The 20514-nt window shown below is 46.4% G+C and overlaps 1 protein-coding gene and 1 long non-coding RNA gene across 2 annotated transcripts; one reads left to right on the top strand and one right to left on the bottom strand.

Moving 5' to 3' along the window:
• Positions 1-3042: 3042 nt before the first annotated feature.
• On the bottom strand, positions 3043-9356 carry LOC135305310 (uncharacterized). The gene is made up of 2 exons (XR_010366527.1): positions 6071-9356; positions 3043-5971 (listed from the first exon to the last, which is right to left on the bottom strand). It is a non-coding gene; the product is annotated as an uncharacterized LOC135305310 (long non-coding RNA).
• LOC135305278 (serine/threonine-protein kinase SBK2-like) lies at positions 7781-11294 on the top strand. The gene is made up of 3 exons (XM_064428776.1): positions 7781-7968; positions 8655-8857; positions 9113-11294. The coding sequence occupies exons 1-3, from the start codon at positions 7782-7784 to the stop codon at positions 9680-9682; spliced, it is 960 nt and encodes a 319-aa protein (XP_064284846.1). The 5' UTR covers position 7781; the 3' UTR covers positions 9683-11294.
• The last annotated feature ends 9220 nt before the right edge of the window (positions 11295-20514 follow it).

Raw genomic sequence — 20514 nt, forward strand, 5'->3', positions numbered from 1 at the left:
GATGAATGGCAGGTCAGGAGCAAGCCCTCAGTGAGATTGCTACTTGTCAGTGCACTCCAGGTAAGGAGTGTGGTAAGGCTGTGGAAGAGGTCTCTTCTCTAAACCAAACCCCTCAGCAGGTGCCAGTCTCAATAGGAATGGATAATGTAGGGATTCTGTCTCTCAAAAAACAAACTGAAAAATTAAGGAAGACTGCTGTATTTTGCTCCTATATCTGGGAGCATGTTTAAGATAGTGATTGGAAAGAAGGAGAGAGGGACTGGGGGGGTCAAGGAGCCTGGGCAGCTTTCCCAGCACTGCGTTGTTACTGTAAATTATAGCAAGTCCCAAGAGACATTTTTCAGTTCTGACTTGTCTCTCAAGTAGAGGCAACAGTCTCACACTTTCCACCAGAAGATGAGATTATACAAGGTCCTTGTTCCTGGAGAGCAATGGTTACACTACACCATTTATCCCAGTGCTGAGTTCTTGGATATTGGATAGGTTTCTTTGGTACACTCACATCACCCCTAGCTATAATGATCCTGCCTGTAGGGACTTAGCACATTGAAGGCTGTTCCCAACCACACCTTTCAGAATGTGAAGGCACAGCCTTGAATGGCAAAGGACCCAGCAAAAAAATCTCACTCCCCACCTCTTATCCAGAAGCACAGGGACAGCTGGAAGCCTGACTCTGCTACTCCTCTTGCCCTCTGGTTTGCACCACCTCTGAGTGGTAGCAGACTGGCTCTTCACAGGCCTGTGCCAGCAGTCCAGTGTATCTCACCTTGCTGCCCCTTTGTGAGGGCAGAGCACTGAGTGACAAGCCCTTGGCATAGTTATTCTTCCTTCTGAGATCAGGTGAGAAGGTTCAGTCCTAGAGTATTTATGTTTATGAGGGCTGCTCTTTTCTCTTAGGCTGTCTTTCACCTCTCCCAGCCTTCCTCCCAATTCTCTGACCCCAGAGAGTACCAAGGCTCATCACTACAAGTGCCCATCATGACTCTGGCTCTAGGGAACAGGGAGGCCAGTGCTGTGACACACCTATGTCACAGCTGCCGACAGATACACAAACTGATCCACTGAAAAATATCAGCGTTGAGAAAAAAAGAGCCAAGATGCAGGGCCTGCATGGTGTCCATGCATCCAGGAGCTGTTTTCATCTCCATGCTCAAGTGACAGAAGAAAGACCTTGGCACAGAAGTATGCTCTGGGGGGCAGGTACTGAGAATAGGTAAAATGTTCACAAGTCATCACAGTTATCAACAATTTCAGCTTTACCACCATGCTCTACAGTACGGGTGTGTGTGAGGACCCTGACCCACTGGGCTGCAAGAGGGGTCCTTGAGCCAGCCATGGTTTGTGCCTGGTCTCTGATGCTCACTGGCATGGGCACTTTTGGTAGCCAAGGACAAGCACTGGCAGCCCATGGTCGTTCTGATCCCTGCCATCAGGAACACACTCCTACTTGGCACAACCCTGGAGCAAGGACCTCGTTCCAGCCCAGGGAGCTGCTTTGCTCCATCAGCTGTAAAGAGAGCCCAAGCTGCAGCGAAGGGCTGAACAAGGTGGGTCTGCCAGTGGATCCCTGGGTGTTTATAACGCTATGGCTAGAGCAGAAACAATCCCACCCCTACTCCTGAAACACATCCCCCTCCATTAAGAGGGTAGAGGGCTGGTCCTTTCCTTCTCCCTTTCCCCCTCTTCCTTCCCTCCCGGAGGTCACCTTCAGCAGGGAGGCAGTGTGCCCCCAGGCCCAGAGCCATGGGGACGGGGCGGAGCGTCACGCCTCGCCCCGCAGCTCCTGGCAGCCCCGTCCGGCTGCCGGCGCAGGCTGAGCCCGGCGGCTGCGGCGAGGGGAGCGCGGCAGTCGCGGCTGGCTGGCTGTCCTGCGCCGCTGGACAAGGTGAGAGGCTTAGGACAGGCGGAAGGGAGAGCGGGAAGGGAAGTCACAGCAGTGGCAGGATGGAAGACACTGGACAGGCATGTACAAGGGCACCCACCCCTCTCAAACTGGTTTTGGAGACTCGAGCGTGGTGTGCCGGCACAATGCGGAGCGCACCCGCTTCCCCCAGAGATGGAGAGCTCGTGGGTGGCTTTGCCCTGGAAGGTCGCTTTGCGTCCACTTGTGTTCGGTGGGATGGTGCTGCGGTCCTGGCGGGTTGGTTGGGAGCAAGGTGTGCTGTGGCTTGGTCCCAGTGCGATTGCTGCCGGTTTCTGTCCGAGGAGGCTGCGGTGTGCCGCGGACTGCCGAGAGGCTTACGGGGCTCTCCGGGGAGAGCTGGGGGTCCCTGCCCGGATCAGAGCACGCAGCTCTGCTACCGGCACAGTCATGCCACCCTCTGCAGCGAGATTAAGCACTGGCCTGCTGACCAGTTTCAGAAAGAAGCTCATAAATCTACCAGCAATAAGGCCACAAGCAAACATTGCGGTAATCGGTTCCTATCCCTTGTTGTATTAAACATGGTTTGCACCAGAGTGGACCTTTTAGGGGAAAAAAAAAGATGCCATTCTTGAACCAAAAGTCATGAAGATGGAAGGATATTCTTCCACAATGTTTGATGATATTTTTAGGGGCAAATATCCTTCTTCACAGAATCTGCACCACAGCAGAGGTCTGAAATGGCCTCACTTCAGCTTCATCTATTGGTTTTATTACCATGCTTTTACCTAAATGGGAGAGCCCTTTTTAGTGAAATTCCAGTACTCAGAAAAGTGTATACAGATGAGAGAGTAACTTCACTGTTTGATAACCAATATCTGTTTGATAACCAATGAAGACAGCGCCCCTGTAAGTTTCCCCTGTAATTTTCAGCCCTCTTGCCATTGTCATGACGTTCTCTTGTCCTTTTTCTGTCAAACTGGGGACACCAGAGGTAGCTTGCTGAACTGTGGGCTCACCGATATCATTAAAAACGTAAAAAGCATCCAGTAACTGGTTCTGTTGATCTATCAGCCTCCAGAAGAGTTCAGAAAATTTACCCAGGCTTTCTTCATATCAATATATTTTTAACATTTCAAGAAGCATCATAAAAAGATTGTTAAAGAAGAATACAAAGCACAGCAAACGAAAAAATAAATTTATTATAAAAATACAAATTCCACTGGTGTGTGATATTCTGAATTGTAGTGCAGAAGCTGTTAACAGGTGGTCAGCTCTTCAGAAATACAGCTTCCCTAACTCAGCTGATTTTTGAAGATTAAATTTCAGACTGTCTCATTGCATCTGTATGTAGGAACCTCTGCAGAAACTGGAGTTCACTGTAAGAGGCACATTGCCTCAGAACAGATCTCTTCTTTTGTTACAACCATCTCAGCCTACGTGAAATGGAACAGCTGTCTCTTATTTTTTTTTTCTTCTTTGTTTTGTTTTGTTTACGGTGATGCTTACTTTCTTAATTTAGCATCTGGAAAATGTTAGTTTGCCTCTCACTGCTGATGTTTCCTGCATTTGAATCTTTTCAGGCATTCTCTTTACCAGAATGAATGCAAAAGTGGAATCTGTAGCATCAGTAACCCTTGTTCTGCTCTTGCTATGCTGTTAGACTTGTATCTGTAACACTAAGATGTGTATCTATATCACTGTAGATTATTTCTACTGCAATTCTCTATCATCCAATGTCTTAAGGCCTGCAAAGGTAGTGAGGCTATACCAGATGTACATTTCTGGATTTATATACTGCCCATTAAGCAGCATGAAGAACCTGGATGTGTCTGATTAATATGACTTTTTTTTCCCCCTGTCACCCATCCAATGCCAGACTAAAATCCTGACTGCTTTGGTCATTTGGAATGCTTTTGTATCTGTGTATGTGCATGCACTAGTTTTACCAAGCAACACATTGTCTACCCAAACCCTTTTTGTGCCATTTGCAAATATTTTTCTGGACGATTTCAGTATTTTCTTCTAGACCATTGAGAAAAGCAAAAGTATTATGACAGAGTTAGGATTGGAAAAAATAATAATTGTGTAGGGTGAGAACAACAATAAAATATGGTGTTTTCCACTATATACTGGGCTTTTAAATAATTAATTAAAAATGTGTGGCTTCTTGGTTTAGACCAATGCCAGGATGAATTTGTACAGATAACTTTCAGGAAATGACCGGTGAATGGGACATTTCTGGCAGGTGCTATATGAACCAATACCAGGATGAGAACTGCTTCAAACCAAAAATTTAGAAGTGGGAGATGCCTGCAGGTGGGATCCTTACAGAGCCCCTAAGCAGAAGTGTGATAGCAACTGGGTGAAATGATCTGAGTTACTTGAGGTACACTAAATACATTTGAGAAAGATGTGCTTTACTAAACATGGTGCAAAAATATTCATGTAGAAACCAGTTAGGCAGTACCCATAAAGGGACATGAAGAGGCAGTTAATTTCTTCCCCAACATTCACCAGTAATTTGGAAAAACTCTGGACTCATAATGGATGTATAAGGTAGTGCAGCCTGTGTGTCATTCCTGCAAAAAGAGATCTTGAGGCCACAGCATGAGGCAGGGGGGAATTCTAGTCAATGTGTGACAGGAGGCATTCCCCCCAAGACAGTTGGGTTTTAATGTGTGGGATGGGAGGAGAAAAATGATGAGGCTTTAAAAAAGAGCCATGAAACAGATCTGAGAGCCGAACAAGCAGGCTGGACAATCTGAGAGCTTGGTTTGACGATTAGACAAAAAGTTATTTGAAGGCATTAAACCAATAAGAAATGTGAGAGGTGTCTTGATCAGAGAGCACAGAGATGCTTATTCTCAATTCAAAATGTGACCACATTTTGTGGCAGCATCACATCTGTTTTTTAACTAACTGATGCAGGCACTACAGAAGCACAGTGTGACAGATGCTTTGTGGAGCCTAAGTAAAGCATCAGTTAAATGCATAGCCTGAGCTTCAGCCTTAATTTTACACAACCTAATTAATTGAAAATATGTTCTCATAGCCTGTGGTCATACCTCTGACCACAGTGCATATAAACACTGCAAGAGTCTGGAGAAATTTAACAGGTATTAGAAACCTCATTTCTCTATCTGAGAAACTGCAGCAGCAGGTTAGGTAAATTCAGATTAGGTTATCATATGAAAACCTAACAGCAAGAATGTTCACACCAGCATTTATAATTGACCCACTGTCTTTGGATCAAGCCTGAATGACTTTTTGAAAGAGGTGCCCCAGATGCTATTTGTTATTTGGTTTGTGTTAAGGCCCTGTAGAAGGTCAGACAAGAAAGTGGACCCCACATGCCATACGCTCAAGGCCATTTTTAATAGAGTATCTTTGATATGAGAAGAGGCTGAAACAGCTGAAACTCTTCAGCTTGAAAAAGAGAAGGCTCAGATGGGATCTTATTGGTGTATATAAATATCTGATGAGGGATAATGAAGAAAAGGGAGCCAGAATCTTCTAAGCAGTGATCTTTGAGAGGAGTCACCATCTATGGAGATATTGAAGACCTGGCTAAACACCTTCCTAGACAGCCTGCTTCAGTTGCTCCAGCTTGAGCCAGGGGCTTGGATTAGATGATCTCAAGAGGTCCCTTCCAACCGAAACACACCTGTGATTTTGTTATCATAGCACTGTCTCTGTTATACAGGGATCACACTGTCTTTGGCTTTTGACATGTATGAAGTGCTTTTCTGCACTAAATATATTAATCATTTTGGTTGAAGAACCAGAATAATATTACCTGAACTAAGACATTGCATTTCCATAGGTTAGATCCCCAACAGTTTCTCAGGTGGTTCAGAAGTATCTCGTGATGTTGTAAAGGATGTGAGCTTTTTGCTGCTGTAATTAGAGATTCTTTTGAGGAATTACAGTTTCTCACAGTCAGCAGCCTGGAAACAAGAACTCTAGCAGGGATGAAGCATGGAAAGGATAGTGGAGGAAAAAACAGGTTTGAATAGGACTCTGCCTGCTGCCTTCAGTACAGCACAGCCAAATGGTGAATGCATCCTGGCCAGGGCCCTGGTGACCTCCTCTTCAGTGCTTGTCAATCTGCAAAGGGAAAACTACACTTTAGAAGGTATCACAAGTAGGTGCAGAGCACCCAGGCACACTCTAGTCAGCAGTGACCCAAATTTGATCTTCTCTTACCTTCCTAGCTAATCACAGTGGCATCTCAAAGAAAGACCTATCAACATCAGCTGTTTTCTCGAGTATGGACTTCCTCTTGTAGTTAATGACTCCAAGGGCAGCGAGGGCCAAAAAGTCTGCAAACTGTTCTGGAGTGACTGCAGCTGGGGCTTCCTCCATAAGGAGCCCTGATCAGACTCACAGGTCACAGGCCCTCAAGAAACTCTACCCATATCCTCTGGATGATCTGGTCTTCCAAGCTGGCTCATTCATTTTATTGCTCTACTCTTGCAGAAAAGTAGGGCCAATTACTTGGCACTTCTGAATTGGATAAGATTTAGAAATGCAATCTAGGAGAGATGGAAGGGAAGAGAAGAGGAATTTCCCCACAAATAGTCCCAGGGTCCTATCGAAATCCAGCCTTGTGGTTTACGTGATTCTTTTTTTACAAATTTCTTTATTTTGAAGCATGACTGTATTTAGCAGCAGTGGGGTTCCTTTGCAGAAGAGAGATGTGAACATACTGGAACAAATCCAGACTGTGAAGACAGTTAAGATATGGGAGTATCTCTCACAGGAGGAGAGGCTAACAGAGCTGGGACTTCATCAGCCTCAAGAACAGAAGGCTTGAGAGGATCATCTGATTGATGCATATGAACACCTGCAAAAACACACAACCAGGTGTATCACAGTATCAAATGATACTGAGTGACAGAACAAGAGGTAGTGGGCCTGAAACAGAATTTCTATTTAAGCATAAATTAAAATCTTTTTATCACAAGGGTGATTGGACACTGAAACAGGTTACCCACAGCAGCTACGGAGTCTCCATCCTTATAGATATTTAAAACTGGGCTGGACACCAGACAACCTCCTCTAGTTAATCCTCCTCTGAGCAGGTTGTTGCAGTAAGAGGTCTCCAGAAGTACCTTCTGGCATTTACCATCCTGTGACTCTGGTTCTGTGACTTTGCTCCAAGGCCAGGAAGAACTCCCAGGCCCAAAATGCCTTGTTCAGAGCACAGGGAGGTAGACAGGGAGAAAGTGCTACCACAGAGGCCTTAAAATGCTGCCTTGTAGCTGTCTGGGAAAAGTGAAAAAACACTTCTCTGAAATGGGTCTGAAGCACCTGGCTGTAGCTCAAAATGCCAGTGATGTCCCAGGTTACTTCCTGTATAAGTTACTTGGCTGCACAGATGCATGACTTTTGGTCAGAAATGTCATCAGGCATGTGAGGTACTGAGCTCCCTTTGGCTTCCTTGGGCCACTCTGCATTTTGTCACATGCTAGCTGTGCCTGTGCCTGAGGGACAGGTTCTGTCTCATCTGCCAGCTCAAGGACTTTCTCCAGTAAGCAGTAGAGGTGGAATTCTGAGTAGAGAAATAAGGTCTTGCTGCAGTAGGCTAATGAGAGCAAGGGGATGACTGGGTGACACTTGAAAATCTGGGACTCTGCTAATGTTTTTCCTGTTGTTTAATATTAGGCAAAAGGATTAGGGGGCTGGAGGAGGTTCCCTTCAATACAGAGACTTTTCTATGATGAAGGGCTTTGCCAGAGATGTGCTGTATAAAAGTGCAAATTCAATTCTAGCACAGCAGCAAGAGTGCTCAGGCTCCAAGTGGCAGAAATATGCCCTGCCATGGCATGGTTTGTGTTGCATGTTTGATCTGGCTTTCTCTGTGCATGCTGTGATGTTCCTGACTCTGGCTGTGGTGTTCCTGCAGCACTCAGTCATGGCCGAGAGCTCAGCTGTGACTGCAGCAGTGCCAGAGAGAGCAGCACCAACCAAGCTGGAGGAGCTTCTGGAGATCACTGCTCAGAGCCTGGTGCGCGCCGAGGTAGCTGAGCACTATGAGGTTGTTCGGGAGCTGGGCAGGGGCAAGTATGGCCATGTGATGCTAGTGACCCACAGGCAGAGAGGTAAGGAACTGACTGTGCCTTGTCTCCTCTCCACTCACCAGGGCACAGGGCATGGGGTGGGTTGGTGGCACGCTGAGGACAGACAGCAGGCATAGCAGGGAGGATCCCCAGGGAGACTAACAGGATGGGGACCTCCCCAGCTAGGGATCATCTCATTACATCCAGCCAGTGTCCAGGTGATGCCAGGGGGCAGCCCAGAACATCCAGCAAGATTATAGTGATAAGACAGGTCCAGGGTCAAGCTGGGAAGTTAATCCATAAATCAGAATCAAGAGAGTTCACAAATACACACCAACATGCATGTGATATAGATGGAAACAGCAGTCCCACCATAGGGCTGAGTCACAGAGCCCCAAGCCTGATCTGAAGTGGTGGCCATGGACAGAGGGTGTGAATGAAGGTCCTGGCTTGGCCGTATGAGTGCCCTGACACTGCTCTTCCCCAATAGTCCCAGCTCAGACTGATGGGCCCAAATATCCTGAATGTCTCTACTCTGCCAGGGCTCCTGTGCATGCCCAGGGCTCAAAACTCACACCAGCAGCAGTGCCTGTTCCCAAACCTGGGTATACCCACACAAACTTTGGACTAGAGACCTTCCCGAGGCTGTGGCTGCCTGCATCTGTGGCTGCTCTGTCTTGCCTTGGTGTGACTTCCACGGGAATCAAACCCACTCTTCCCATCCCCAGGGACTCCTATGGCTCTCAAGCTGCTACCCAAAGCCAGTACCAAGCTGCACACCTTCCTGTATGAGTATTGTGTCGCACTGTCCCTCGCCACCCACCCTGCCATCATCGGCATGTTTGGAATTGCCATTGAGTCCAGCCAGTACTATGGCTTCCTCTATGAACCAGCGCTGCACAAAGACCTCATCTCTATCATCAAACCCCGCGTGAGTGTTGCTACGAGGCCATGGGGATTGGGCTGCAGCATTTGGCCCCTATGGAGGCTGGCTGGGTCAGATGGAGGGAGATAAAGGCAATGGCTGTGGGTCTATCTGGGGTCTGCAGCACTGAAGCAGCCTTGGGCTTGCAAGGTGAGAAACGTGAAGATCTTTCCCAGTGCAGGGCACTGAGGTGAGAGCCCCTCTGGCAGGGCTGCTGAGGTGCCCATGTGTGCCATCCTGCCTTTCTCTCTCCCTGCCCAGGATGGGATTCCTGAGCCGGCCGCAAAGCAGTGTGCCAAGCAGCTCGTGAGCGCGCTGGAGTTCATCCACAGCCGGGGGCTGGTGTACCGCGACATCAAGCCTGAGAACGTGCTGCTTTTTGATCCCGACTGCCGGCTCGTCAAACTCACTGACTTTGGCCTGACGAGGCCCAAGGGTACCAAGCTCAAGCTGGTGGCCGGGGTAATCCCCTACACGGCCCCTGAGCTGAGCAACACTGCTGATGCCCAGGGGGTGCCCATCGACACCAGCATGGATGCCTGGGCCTTTGGGGTGCTGCTTTTCTGCCTGCTGACCGGCTACTTCCCCTGGGAGCAGAGCCTGCCGGAGGACCCTTTCTTTGAGGACTTCATGCAGTGGCAGGAGACAGGCCTAGAAAAGGACGCGCCCCGGCACTGGAAGCGCCTGACAGCCGAGGCTGCCGGGATGCTGCGAAGCCTGCTGGCTCTAGATCCCGCCAAGCGTGGCCCCCTCAGCGGCGTTCTGCGCTACGTGGACTGCCCTTGGCGCCGGGAGGATGGGCGCAGTGAGGAGGCTGCCGTCAAGTCCTAGGGCCTGCTCTCCACAGCGGGAGGGAAGGAGGGTCTCAGCCTGCAAGGGGCTTCAGGGTTTGGGCACCACGGTGGCCTGGGCGTGAGAGGCCGAGGTGGCCCAGAGAGCAGCTTCCCTGCTGCCACAGAGCCAAGCTCCTTCCCCAGCTGATGACCCTCACCCCATGACTCAGTGCTGCCCAGCGCCGCCTCCTTGTGGCTTGAAAACATCTTTCTCTTGGAAATGACTGTGTGTGAAGCATCCACTCCTTTCCTAGCCACAGGAAGTCCCGGGAGTTATTTAGGCTGCAGCACATGCCGTGCCTCAAAATAGAGCAAAATGTGTACTTTTGTGTTTCTGTATGTGGCTTGTTTTCCCTCATAATAAATGCCTGTTGGGACCCCCTTGCTGTTGGAAAGCAGGGAGCATGTCAGAACTTGCAGCTCTCCAGGACAAGCTGTTCAAGGCAGGGCCCGTCTCTGAATGCTGCCAGTGCCCAGGACTACTGGAGGGTGGCTTCAGGCTGGTGGGGTGGAGGGGCTGGGGAGATCCCAGCACGCGGCCATGGATGATGACTGGGGAATGTTTATGGTGTTGAGGTTATCTCATGCCAACCCAAACACATCTCTTCCCTTGTACTGCCTTCAGGTCCTAGGACAATGTCCTTCATGCTCTTTTGGATGCCTGGCTACCCTTCTACAAGACCTTTCTTCTCCCCTTTCCTATCACTTCTTTAACCCTTCCCTAGAAACACACCTCTTCTAATGCCCCAATATCCTCCTAGGTGCACATTTTAATCCTGAAAAGGAGTAGCAAAGAGGGAATTAGGGGTTAGTAGCCATTTTTACTTTTCTACCTCTTTTCAATCCCCAGGATTTTGCTGTTGGTAATAATCCCTTCCTGCACTCAACCTGGTCTTTTGCTGGAAACATTCACAGCTTGTTTTCCACTCTCAGGGGATTCATAACTTCTAAAAATGCAGTGTCCCAGTGCTATATTTTCTAGCATTTCAGCTTTTTTTTCATGTCAGACCTATTCCTGCACACACTCCTATGCTTCCCCAACCTTCAGCTTTTTTTTTTTTTCTTCCAGCTTCTTTTGACCCACTGGCATTTTAACATTACTTCACTTCTCTACTAACACTACCCATCACCTGGTAAACATATTTTGCTCATTCCTCTCTTAGCAACATCACCTCTGTACTACTATTTTATGCTGTTCCTGCTCCCTACATCACTTATGTCTTGAGTCTTCCAGCTCCCCAACCTATCTTACCAAACAGCATTGTGCTCACACTGTCCAAGATACAGTTTTCTTCTGCTTACTTCTATCTCTTAGAATCTTTCATTACTTGAAATCGTAATAAATGCTGCTCAACTCCAGCCTGCTGAGATTTGGCTTTAATAACACCTTAATTACTATAGGAATAGCTGAGGAATTTTAAGGTGCCAACATGGTTCCTGCATTTAAAGTGGAGAAGCCTTAAGACCAATGGATATAAAGGTCAGGTAGCTGGCAACTATCCAGTCAAAAATAATGGAAAAAGCATTTGTTAAAGATGTTAGCTAATGGAGAATTACAGAATAAGAATGTGGTTTTTTTGAATGAGACATTCATTTTTTTATAATAAAGTTGTTTTGATACAGGAAATTCATAGTGCTATGGTACAGAGTTTTTGTAAGGCATGACCTATTGATAAAAAGAGAATTATGGTATGTTGTATTGATTCAGAAGATGCAAAGTCCATAAAATATAGATTAAGTGGATTGAGAACTTTCAATAGGCAGAAGAGATAATCGTCTGCTTGGAATGCTCTATTTTGTTTGGTTTCTGCAGGGATCAGTTGTTAAATGAAAACTGATTAACATTTCCAACCATGATTTTAAGGAAAATACAAAGCAGATAAAACCCTACAGATGACACAAGCATGAATAGGGTTGTAGCAAGAGAAACAGGCTACTCAAATAGATCTAGATAACTTGCTAAGTATATTCAAACAAAATACATTTTCTTACAGGCAGGAGAAACATAATTAGGTAGGAATGCATAAAAATAAAACCCATCCTTACAAAAGGACCCTTAAAAACTTGCCAAGTCACAGAGGATACACAAGATTACATGTGGTCTTACTGTGTTGTCCTGTTTAAAAAGGCAAATGGGCTCCTTGCATGGTTAAAGAGGGGTAGAGAGTAGGGATGGTCAAATCTTCAGCAAAAACAGCTAACAGCATTCCTGCTGGCCTAAATATGAGTGTGGAAAGGAGGAGTGAGCAATCAGTTTTTTATACCTCATGAAGAAATCCTAGGTATGGTGCCACAATTACAGGCAAGCTGGAAAACTGGAGACAGCTCAGGAAAAAACATGGTGGGACTGTGGTTTAAGGCTGTAAGAAAGCCTTAAAGAAACTGACAAGTGAAACTATCTGGAATAGGAAGACTAGATGGTGAATTGATTATGGTATAGAATACTGAGAAGAAATAATACTGAGCAGAAAATACCACCTACTAATGACCTATTTTAATTTGAGAGTGATCCAAGAGCAACCATGAGAGGTTGAAGCCGAACACTCCAGTAGTGAGGCTCTTGTCTACTGAAAGAAACCATCATATGAGCAGAGACTGAGAGACTGGGGAATGTTCAGCCTGCAGAGAAGAGGCAGGATGGATCTTATATCTCTTTATACTTCCAGGCATAAATATAAATTGAGAGAGGGGAGGCATTTAAACAAAATAAAAATGGCTTTATGGTGATGGTGGCCAAACTTTGTAACATTGGTTGTGTGTCTATGGCTTTGGAGATGTTCAAAAGATGACTGGATAAAGCTCTGGGAAACTTTCACTAGTTGTCTCTCTTTTGAGAAAGAGATTGGTGTAGGCAATCTTCACGTGTCCTGTGTGGTATCAACCATGCTGTGATTCCACAATGTTTTTTATTTTGAAGACACTCTGTGTTGTAGGTAAGGATGTTTAGGGCTCCCAAATGTCTTCTCCTTTGGAAATTCTCAGCATGGTCTTGGCAAAGCTGTGTGCCAAATGCAAAAAAGGCTTGACAAGAAAGGGTTAGCAAGATTTTAGGATTTATTCCAAATTAAAGTAAACCTGAACCGATGGAAAACTGACATCTCTGGTGAAACAGATCAATCTGCCCCATGCTATCAGGACCCAGGCTGGTTTTTTTTGCAAGAGCCAATTATGCCAATGAGAATCAGGGATTCAGTGCTGCCTGACAAAGGCAATGTGACAGGCTAATGGCAGTAAGAAGTGGCAATATCCAGGATCGTTTCTTTGTCTCCTTTGTCACAGGGCCTTGAGACTTTGGTAGAAGGGTTTCTGCTCCAGAAAGTTGTGTGATGCATAGTGAAGTGATGAAATCAGCACGGTGACTGCAAAATGCATGTGATGGTGGTGGGGGCAGGGCTGCAACAAAGCAAGAACAGATTGGAGCACAGTGGCAAAAAGCTCTGCCCTGACTGAGCCAAGTCCCCAACTGAGGGTTCTTTTCTCAGTAGCTTGTTCATAATTGCAGCTGGATTTCTTAAATCAATGAGTAAACAGACCTGGCAAAGACTATCCCCAGGGGGTCTGGAAAAGGATCTTGTTGCCCCCATCAGCCCCGGAGCAGCTGTTGGGAGAGGCTGAATGGAACGGAGCTGTGTGCAAGCACGCCGGCCCTTTGCATGCGCAGCCTCTGGCTGCAGGAGGACTGGCCAGGTGCCCAGTGCCCTAAAGGGCAACACTTCAGCTAATGTAGGCACGAGGGATGGGGTGGATCTGGTGTCATCCCTAAAGGGGCATCAGGTGGCTCTGAAGAGCAGGGGAAAACGTGGTACTTCGCTCCTCTCTGGCATGGAATGAAGAGATAAATCGGGTAATTACCGAGCTCACCACACTTTGTGAGTTCTGGCTGCAGGTTGGTCCAAGGACTGTGAATCCACGCCCTGGTGCCGTGATGCCTGCAGCACTCTGCATGCACGGGCTGGGACCATGGATCCCATAGCTTTTGGTGGGATGTATGCTCTGGATCCCCTTGTGCACCTACCTCACTGTGGATTCGGTTTCTGCTTCTGCACCGTACAGTCCACATGGCTCCTCAATAGTTACACTCAGCAGCAGCCCGGGGAATGTGGTGCAGATCAGAGATTGCAGGGTGTAGGGAAGGTGTGGACCAGCACTGCAGGTGGAAGGGCAATAGGTTGAGCCTGGATCTGTTAACTGAACAGATAGTTTGATTGTAACTCTTCTCTCACTTAGCTGTTTTTAGGAAAAAGTGAGAGTGAAGGCTGTTTGCTAGACAGAGATGTGAAAATTCAGGCAGCTTTGAAAGTGATAACCTAAATTGTGATAATGGTTAAACAGTGCCCCAGAGGAGTCATCTAAGAATTAAAATACTGAATGTTATTGAGAGCCTTTAGGCAAATTATTTGGGCTAACCACAGGTCAGCAGTGTCCCCAACAGAGAGACTGTTTTGTTACACTGGTTGGACTCGGGACATAAAAGGTAGGACCAAATTGCATAGTGGAATGCATTATTCTTCCTCTTTCTACAGGAATAATGAAAGTCACTCTATTGGAAGCTGGAGCAGTGACTAAAGGCAGGGTAGAGACCCAGCCTTCAAGAATTTAGCAGTTAAGCTTCTGGCGTAATTTCTAGAAGCTTGCATATAACTTTCCTTCTGCCTTGTCAACTTCAGCACTATGTTACTTCCATCCCTTCCCACTTGAACCCCCTTTAGTGCCATTACTGTGACTGAACAATTTGTTAGGAAGGGTGGTATTCCCCAGCATTCTCTGAACAAGACCACAATGTTGACCACCCTGTGTGACCTTTCCCACTCTGCATGCAAATGTCAGGACTTGAGATTGCAAAAGGACTGAGCAGTTACCAGTTACCAAAAATGAGTGAGGAAAAGCATCTCAGGACAGGGAATATGATAGGGCAGATGCTAGACTGCATGATATGTGAACCTAACTCTTCCCACATTGCTTGTTCTTGAGTTTTGACTTTCACTTCAAAGACAAGGCAGGCCAGAGTTTTGTTAAAAGCCATAAAATATGGCCCTGTTCTGAGCAACTCTCCTGAGCACAGGGATGGGAAGACAAAATAACTAAGGAATAAAAATGGTGGAATTTGTTACCTTTCATTCTTACTCAGGTAGGGACGTGTTGGTGACAACTGCAACCCAGCTGATGTCTTCTAGAGCTGCCTGTAGCTGAGAATCATGAGAAATCATAAAATGCCATTGTCATGCCAAAGAGTTGCAGGACTGAAAGTGACTGGAGCACAAGTCCCTGACATGGAGTATCAGCTTTTAGCCTTTTTTTACCTCCATTTTGCATCTGTGGGTGGAGATGCAGAAACCATAGGGAAATACCTTAGACAGGAAGACCAAAGAAACTTCCTCAGTGTTTTTGACATCCTGTAGCTTGCACAGGACCTTTCTACCCATACTTTAATTTTAGTTTCTCCTCTGCTATGCTGTGTTGCTGCTGACCACAAGAAGTGACCCCTAATAAATACCCTAATGGCCAGTATCAGCCAGCATCCTAGACTTCCTTACTTAGGATGCACCGAGGTCTGACAGCCAGGCACACCAGCCAATAATCTGGGCTTGCCCATATACAGGTCTGCCTGTTGCTGTGGTGCATTTGTTTTCTTTCCCCTGGGCTGATAGGCAGCTGGGCATGTTTATAAGCCCTGTTCCTTGGCTCAGCTTTGTGCAAGAGAGGGAGGAAAGGGGATTTGGCCTGGCCCAGGGTGGTGACAGAAGGCTGTCACGGCTGTCACACAGACTAATTGCACTTCTAACCCTCTTTGCTGTTTACAAGCTGCCCCCCACCAAGGACTCGTGTCTCTGACTGGCACCTGCGTCTCAGGGTAGACTCACACAAGGCTGCAACTTCCCTGGTAGCCACCTTCTGTGTGCTAACTCAGAGTGCAACTTCCACCTGTACTTTGCTGACATATTTCTTAGGGGACAGCATGTTAATGACTGAAAATATTTATTTAAGTGAGGTGCTCAGGAAAAAATTTATCTGAAGTGGTAAAAGACTAGGGTTTTTTTAAGTGTGTATCTGACATCTAGATATACAGAGCTGGCTTCAAGTGAAGCAGTCATGTTACTATGATTAAAGGTGGTGCAGATGTCTTCAAACTGCTGCTTGGACTGTCCTGTGTAGTTGACCCCAGTGTTGCCCAGTGCCTGGCACAGCTGGTTGTCCTCCCTTCCACTGGCAGAGTAGGTGGTGGAAGCAGAGCAAGGACAGAAATGTCCAGGCATTGGTTGACATCTGCTGAATCTGCTCTTTCCAAATCCAGATAGAGAAAAACGTGGCAGCTTTCACATCCCCTTGTTCTGTCACTAACAGTTGTTGCAGCTGACATTTTCTTTGAGATATTATTTTATCTTTCTCTTCAGGACAGTAAATCTCTCAGAGATTGCCAAATGCAGAGCTAACTCACAATTGTCTTCCCCAGGGGCATCCTGGTCAGGCTTAACTGCTGACAATTCCTTCAGCAGAGCCTCTCTCTGCTTTACCCTGTACCCCTTTCTGCAGTTGCTTCATGACTTTTGGCTGCTGAGCCCTCTTTGAAGAAACCAAAACACATTTAATTGTTCATACCTTTATGATTGATAAGCCCTTTGTTACTTACAGGTCAATTCCCTGAGGTGTGGATTTGTTAACCTGTCCAAAGCCTTGGAAGTGAGCAAGATGAGCAAATGGTAGACCTCTGTGCCTTTGAACTAAACAGTACAGATTAAGGGCAGGAATTTCACAATACACCAGATTTACATGATGGATCAAACTACAGACAGACACATGCCTGTCCTAGTGCAGGACCAGCACTGTTGTGTACAGCCACACATGCATCATGGAGGCATGAGAGGAATAGCTGTGCTATCCTCAGAAGTACAGATTATCCCAGGTGAGTGCTGAGAGCTGCTCCATGGATATGAGGCTTTTGGTAAAATTACAGTGCTCATGCTGCTGTGGACTAACATCTCTTACACTGAAAGAAAGGAAGTTTCCAGGGACTCTTTTCCTCTTCCAACTCTGAGGAACTTTCAGGGATTTTCCTTTTGTGGTACAGTTTATTTGCTCTCCCTTTCTTGCATTTTTTTCAATCTTTCTCATTCTTTCAGCCCTGTTTCTGCATCACTTGCCCATCCACATTTTCCCCTTGCAGGGGTCATCCTGGTGCAAAAGAAATATCCCTTTATACCAAAACCTGGAAGACTTTATATTCTCAAGAAGCAGCACAGGGCACTCACTGTACAACTCAGTGGCTCCTTTCACTGGTTTGGGAGAGGTGCCACTCATTTGGATCAGTTCACCTCCTTGCCCCACTGATCAGGGGGCTGCAGCAAGTAGCAGCATGCACTCGTGTCCTCAGGTCCCCTCTCTCACATCCATACCGCTCATAGTGCTTCAGGGAGGGTTGCAGTGCCTTTATTCCATCAGGACTGTTTATCCCTCAGCTGGAAATGTAAGAGGACACTTGCACAAAGAGCAGCTGCTGTTTGGGTACTGCTGGTAGTGGGGTAGGAGGGGACTTCAGCAGGCTGGGTGGCTTCTATTCCCAGCACCGGAGGAGGTGAGTGCGGAGGGAAGCTGGACCTCCTGGTGATTCTTTGAAGGTATCCATTGCCTATCTCTGTTTGAGTTTGCTGTTGCTGGGCTGCCCCAGGAACTGCTGAACTGATTGGTCTCTTCTCTACTGCTCCATAATGGAAATCTGGGGATGAAGTGGGAGCCATGATAGGCAGCCATTCTGCCCTACCCCTGCGCAGCCTGCCGCCCTCCCACTGGTTCCTGGCTACACAAGGGCATGTCAGGAATTGGATAGGGCTGGCAGAGACCTCCCTGTAACAGGATGCCCCTGTCCTTTCCTTTCTTTCTGTGACAGGAGAGAGATGAGTTTATGGCATGTGGTGTGTGGGGTGCCAAGTGGCACCCTGGGAGGGTAGCTTGCCACCACCACCACAGATCTGTTTGGTCCAATGAGTAGAAACCTCATTGGTAAGCAGTTTGGATACAAAGCAAAGTCTTGAGCTGCAAGGTGGGTCACCCAGCAGGCTGGAAACAATATTTTAGTAATGATGACCTCAGGTCTCATTAATCATTAGGCATATCACTGTTCTTCCAGAGTTAGGCAGAGAATTGCAAGTCCTGACCCTGACTGCTCATTTTCCTTTCCACTCATTCCCTTCCTACCTTGTGTTAAGGAAAGTAAGGGAAATAATGTGTGTATGGACCCAGGTCCTGTTTCCTGTGTTTCCAGTTTTTGGCATGGCTACTAATTTTCCCAAGCTCTGATACAGATTTTGTTGTTGTTCTTTAGTGGCTCTTGGGATTATTTTAATCTTGCTAGCAAGGAGAGAATGGCTGGGTATCATCCTTATGTTAGAATTATGCAGCAAAGAGTAACAGGTCAGGACCAATGCTCAGGTTGGATTAGGTTGGATTTCTCATCTCTGCTTCTAAATTTTCAGCTTCTTCTTAAGGCTTGAGGGAAATGGCATGGGGAAACTGCTATTTTCCCATAGGTAATCCTAATTAGATGCTAAAGGAAAAGAAAGAGAAATTAGAAATTCTTTGCTAGAGAAGAGGAACCATTCATTACCAAGAGCAAAACCAGAAGATTTGCAAAGCTGGCTCACTTTAAACTGGATACTGTTCTGCTCTTTTTACCAGTTCTTCCCTTTATTCTGGGGTCTCCTGGGATACTGGAAGAAATCTCCATGTTGTCCACAAAGATGTTGTTTTGCAAATCTCCCTCATTAGCCTCAGCTTCATTGTCTTTGTGTTTTGAACATGTATTTACTTCAGAGATAAATTTGGTCACCATTTCATCGACAGATAATTTTCTTGCAATTAGGAGGCAAGGGCTACTACCTGGCAGGCTGCAGGCAAGGGAAGAGTTTATGAAGACACATATTGCTTAGATTAGAGGAGTAAATATCACGCTTCTCTATAGCTTGTCAGGCAAGCATCAGCACACCTGTCATATATGAGCAGTCACTACAGCAGACAATTTCTTTCCTGTTTCATGGGGCTGAAAAGAAGCATTTAAAAACAGAAAATCAGGCAAATGTGATGCCTTGAGACAGACTTCACAGCCTCACAGAAGAAGAATTTATTGGATTTTCTTCACACTTACGCATTTTCGTTCCTTATAGTGCTGTCACTAGGCTAGTGATAAGGGAATAACTGAGAGTAGTTGTTGAGAAAGAGGTTTACAGCCTTCTCAAACCTTCTCGATTTTCAGGCCTGCAGTTTTGCCCCAAGATTTAGTTATGTTATTATGCAGAGAGGATAAATGTACATGTTTATTATAGGTTAGTAAATTGAACACTAGATAAATTCAGCATTGGATTAGGAGCTGGTAAACTGTGGTAGCATGTAAAATGGGGTATGTGTAAATGATTTCCTGCGCACCCTTTCCCTGATGGAGCACAGCCTGGGTGTGCACTGTTACTGGTCACTCGGATCCTGACTTCCACAGGAATTCGGGCACACAGAGCAGAAGCCAACAGGACCAGGTCTCTGCTGTGGACAGTCAGGACACCAGATGCACTGAATTACCCTCCGTGTGCCCAACAAGACCTCTGCTACCTCATCTGTGGCACTACTTAAACCCTCATAGGAGCTGGCCCAACTTCCTTTAATGACCTGGAGCAGAGACTGCAACTCAGATCTGGAAGAAAGGATTACACTCCCACACCAGCTACCGATGGTGTGTGGTTCTGTCCCCATTCTGCTTTATCTACAGAGTAATTTCTTGGAGTGAGGTATGATCTGCTTTTTGCATTACCTTAAAGGGACTGTTTCACTACAGGAATTCTCACTGATACATCTCAGTCCCTTGGATGCTCACACTGCTGCATTGCAGTAGCTGAAGCTTCCAATTCTGGGAGGGTGCCAAGGATTCAAACACTCGTACCCACTATAACTCTTGCCTCAGGAATCCAGATTTGCCTGGGACTTAGTAACATGACCTGTTTTCCACCAGCTCTAAAGTGCTCCCTCCAGAACTGAGTTTCATCTTCTCTCATACTTAGTTTCAGCCAAGGAATGAAATTACTGTGACAACCTCTGAAATTTGTTGTCCCTGTTAACTTCTGTTCGAAAGCATTAATATTCACTGCTCAGTTTTGGAATAGGTACATCCTCTGTTCTCTTCTCTTCCTAAACAATTAGGAACTGGAGGTTTCATACTTTATTACCAAAAGAGAAGAAATTGTGCAAACTTTCTTTGTCAAGGAAAAAAAGGCAAGGCTGTGATGATCTGTCCATCTCCTGGGCACTCAAATGATCCCTGCAGGAAATAGTAAGAGAGAGAGCTTGACCCAGATCCTGGGGAGTCAGAAATGAGCTCCCATGGGATTTGTAGCAGTAGCTTTTCTTAGGAGCGAGTCAACGTAGCTGAAAAGCAAGGCAGCATAGTGAGTGTTAAGAGGATGTACCATTGCAACCTGGTATTGAAGTTACTCAGCTAAGGATGTTTCCTAAGTGGATTTTCAGTCATTTCAGTCACTCCTTCTTCCCACCTTTTCGCCTTCTGTCCCTCTGTGCTCACTCCCAGTCACTAGCACTTGCACTCACTTAACCTTAACTATTAGTGCTGCCCTTAAATCAAAGGCAGTGTTGGATACTTGCCTTTCCCAGCCTTTGGCCTTCTTCCAATTACAGCGGACTCGTTAATGAGAAGACCTCATATCTAACTGTCTAGTCAAGGCACTTGCAAAATGCCAGCCAGCACAGTAGCTGGATGTGGAAAACAGAAACCAGCTAATGTCAGCTCAGAGCAGGACTCAAATTCAGAGCAGCAGAGAGCAGGCTGAATCCATGACC

Source organism: Passer domesticus, chromosome 1 (assembly GCF_036417665.1).
Source record: "Passer domesticus isolate bPasDom1 chromosome 1, bPasDom1.hap1, whole genome shotgun sequence".
Taxonomy (NCBI): domain Eukaryota; kingdom Metazoa; phylum Chordata; class Aves; order Passeriformes; family Passeridae; genus Passer; species Passer domesticus.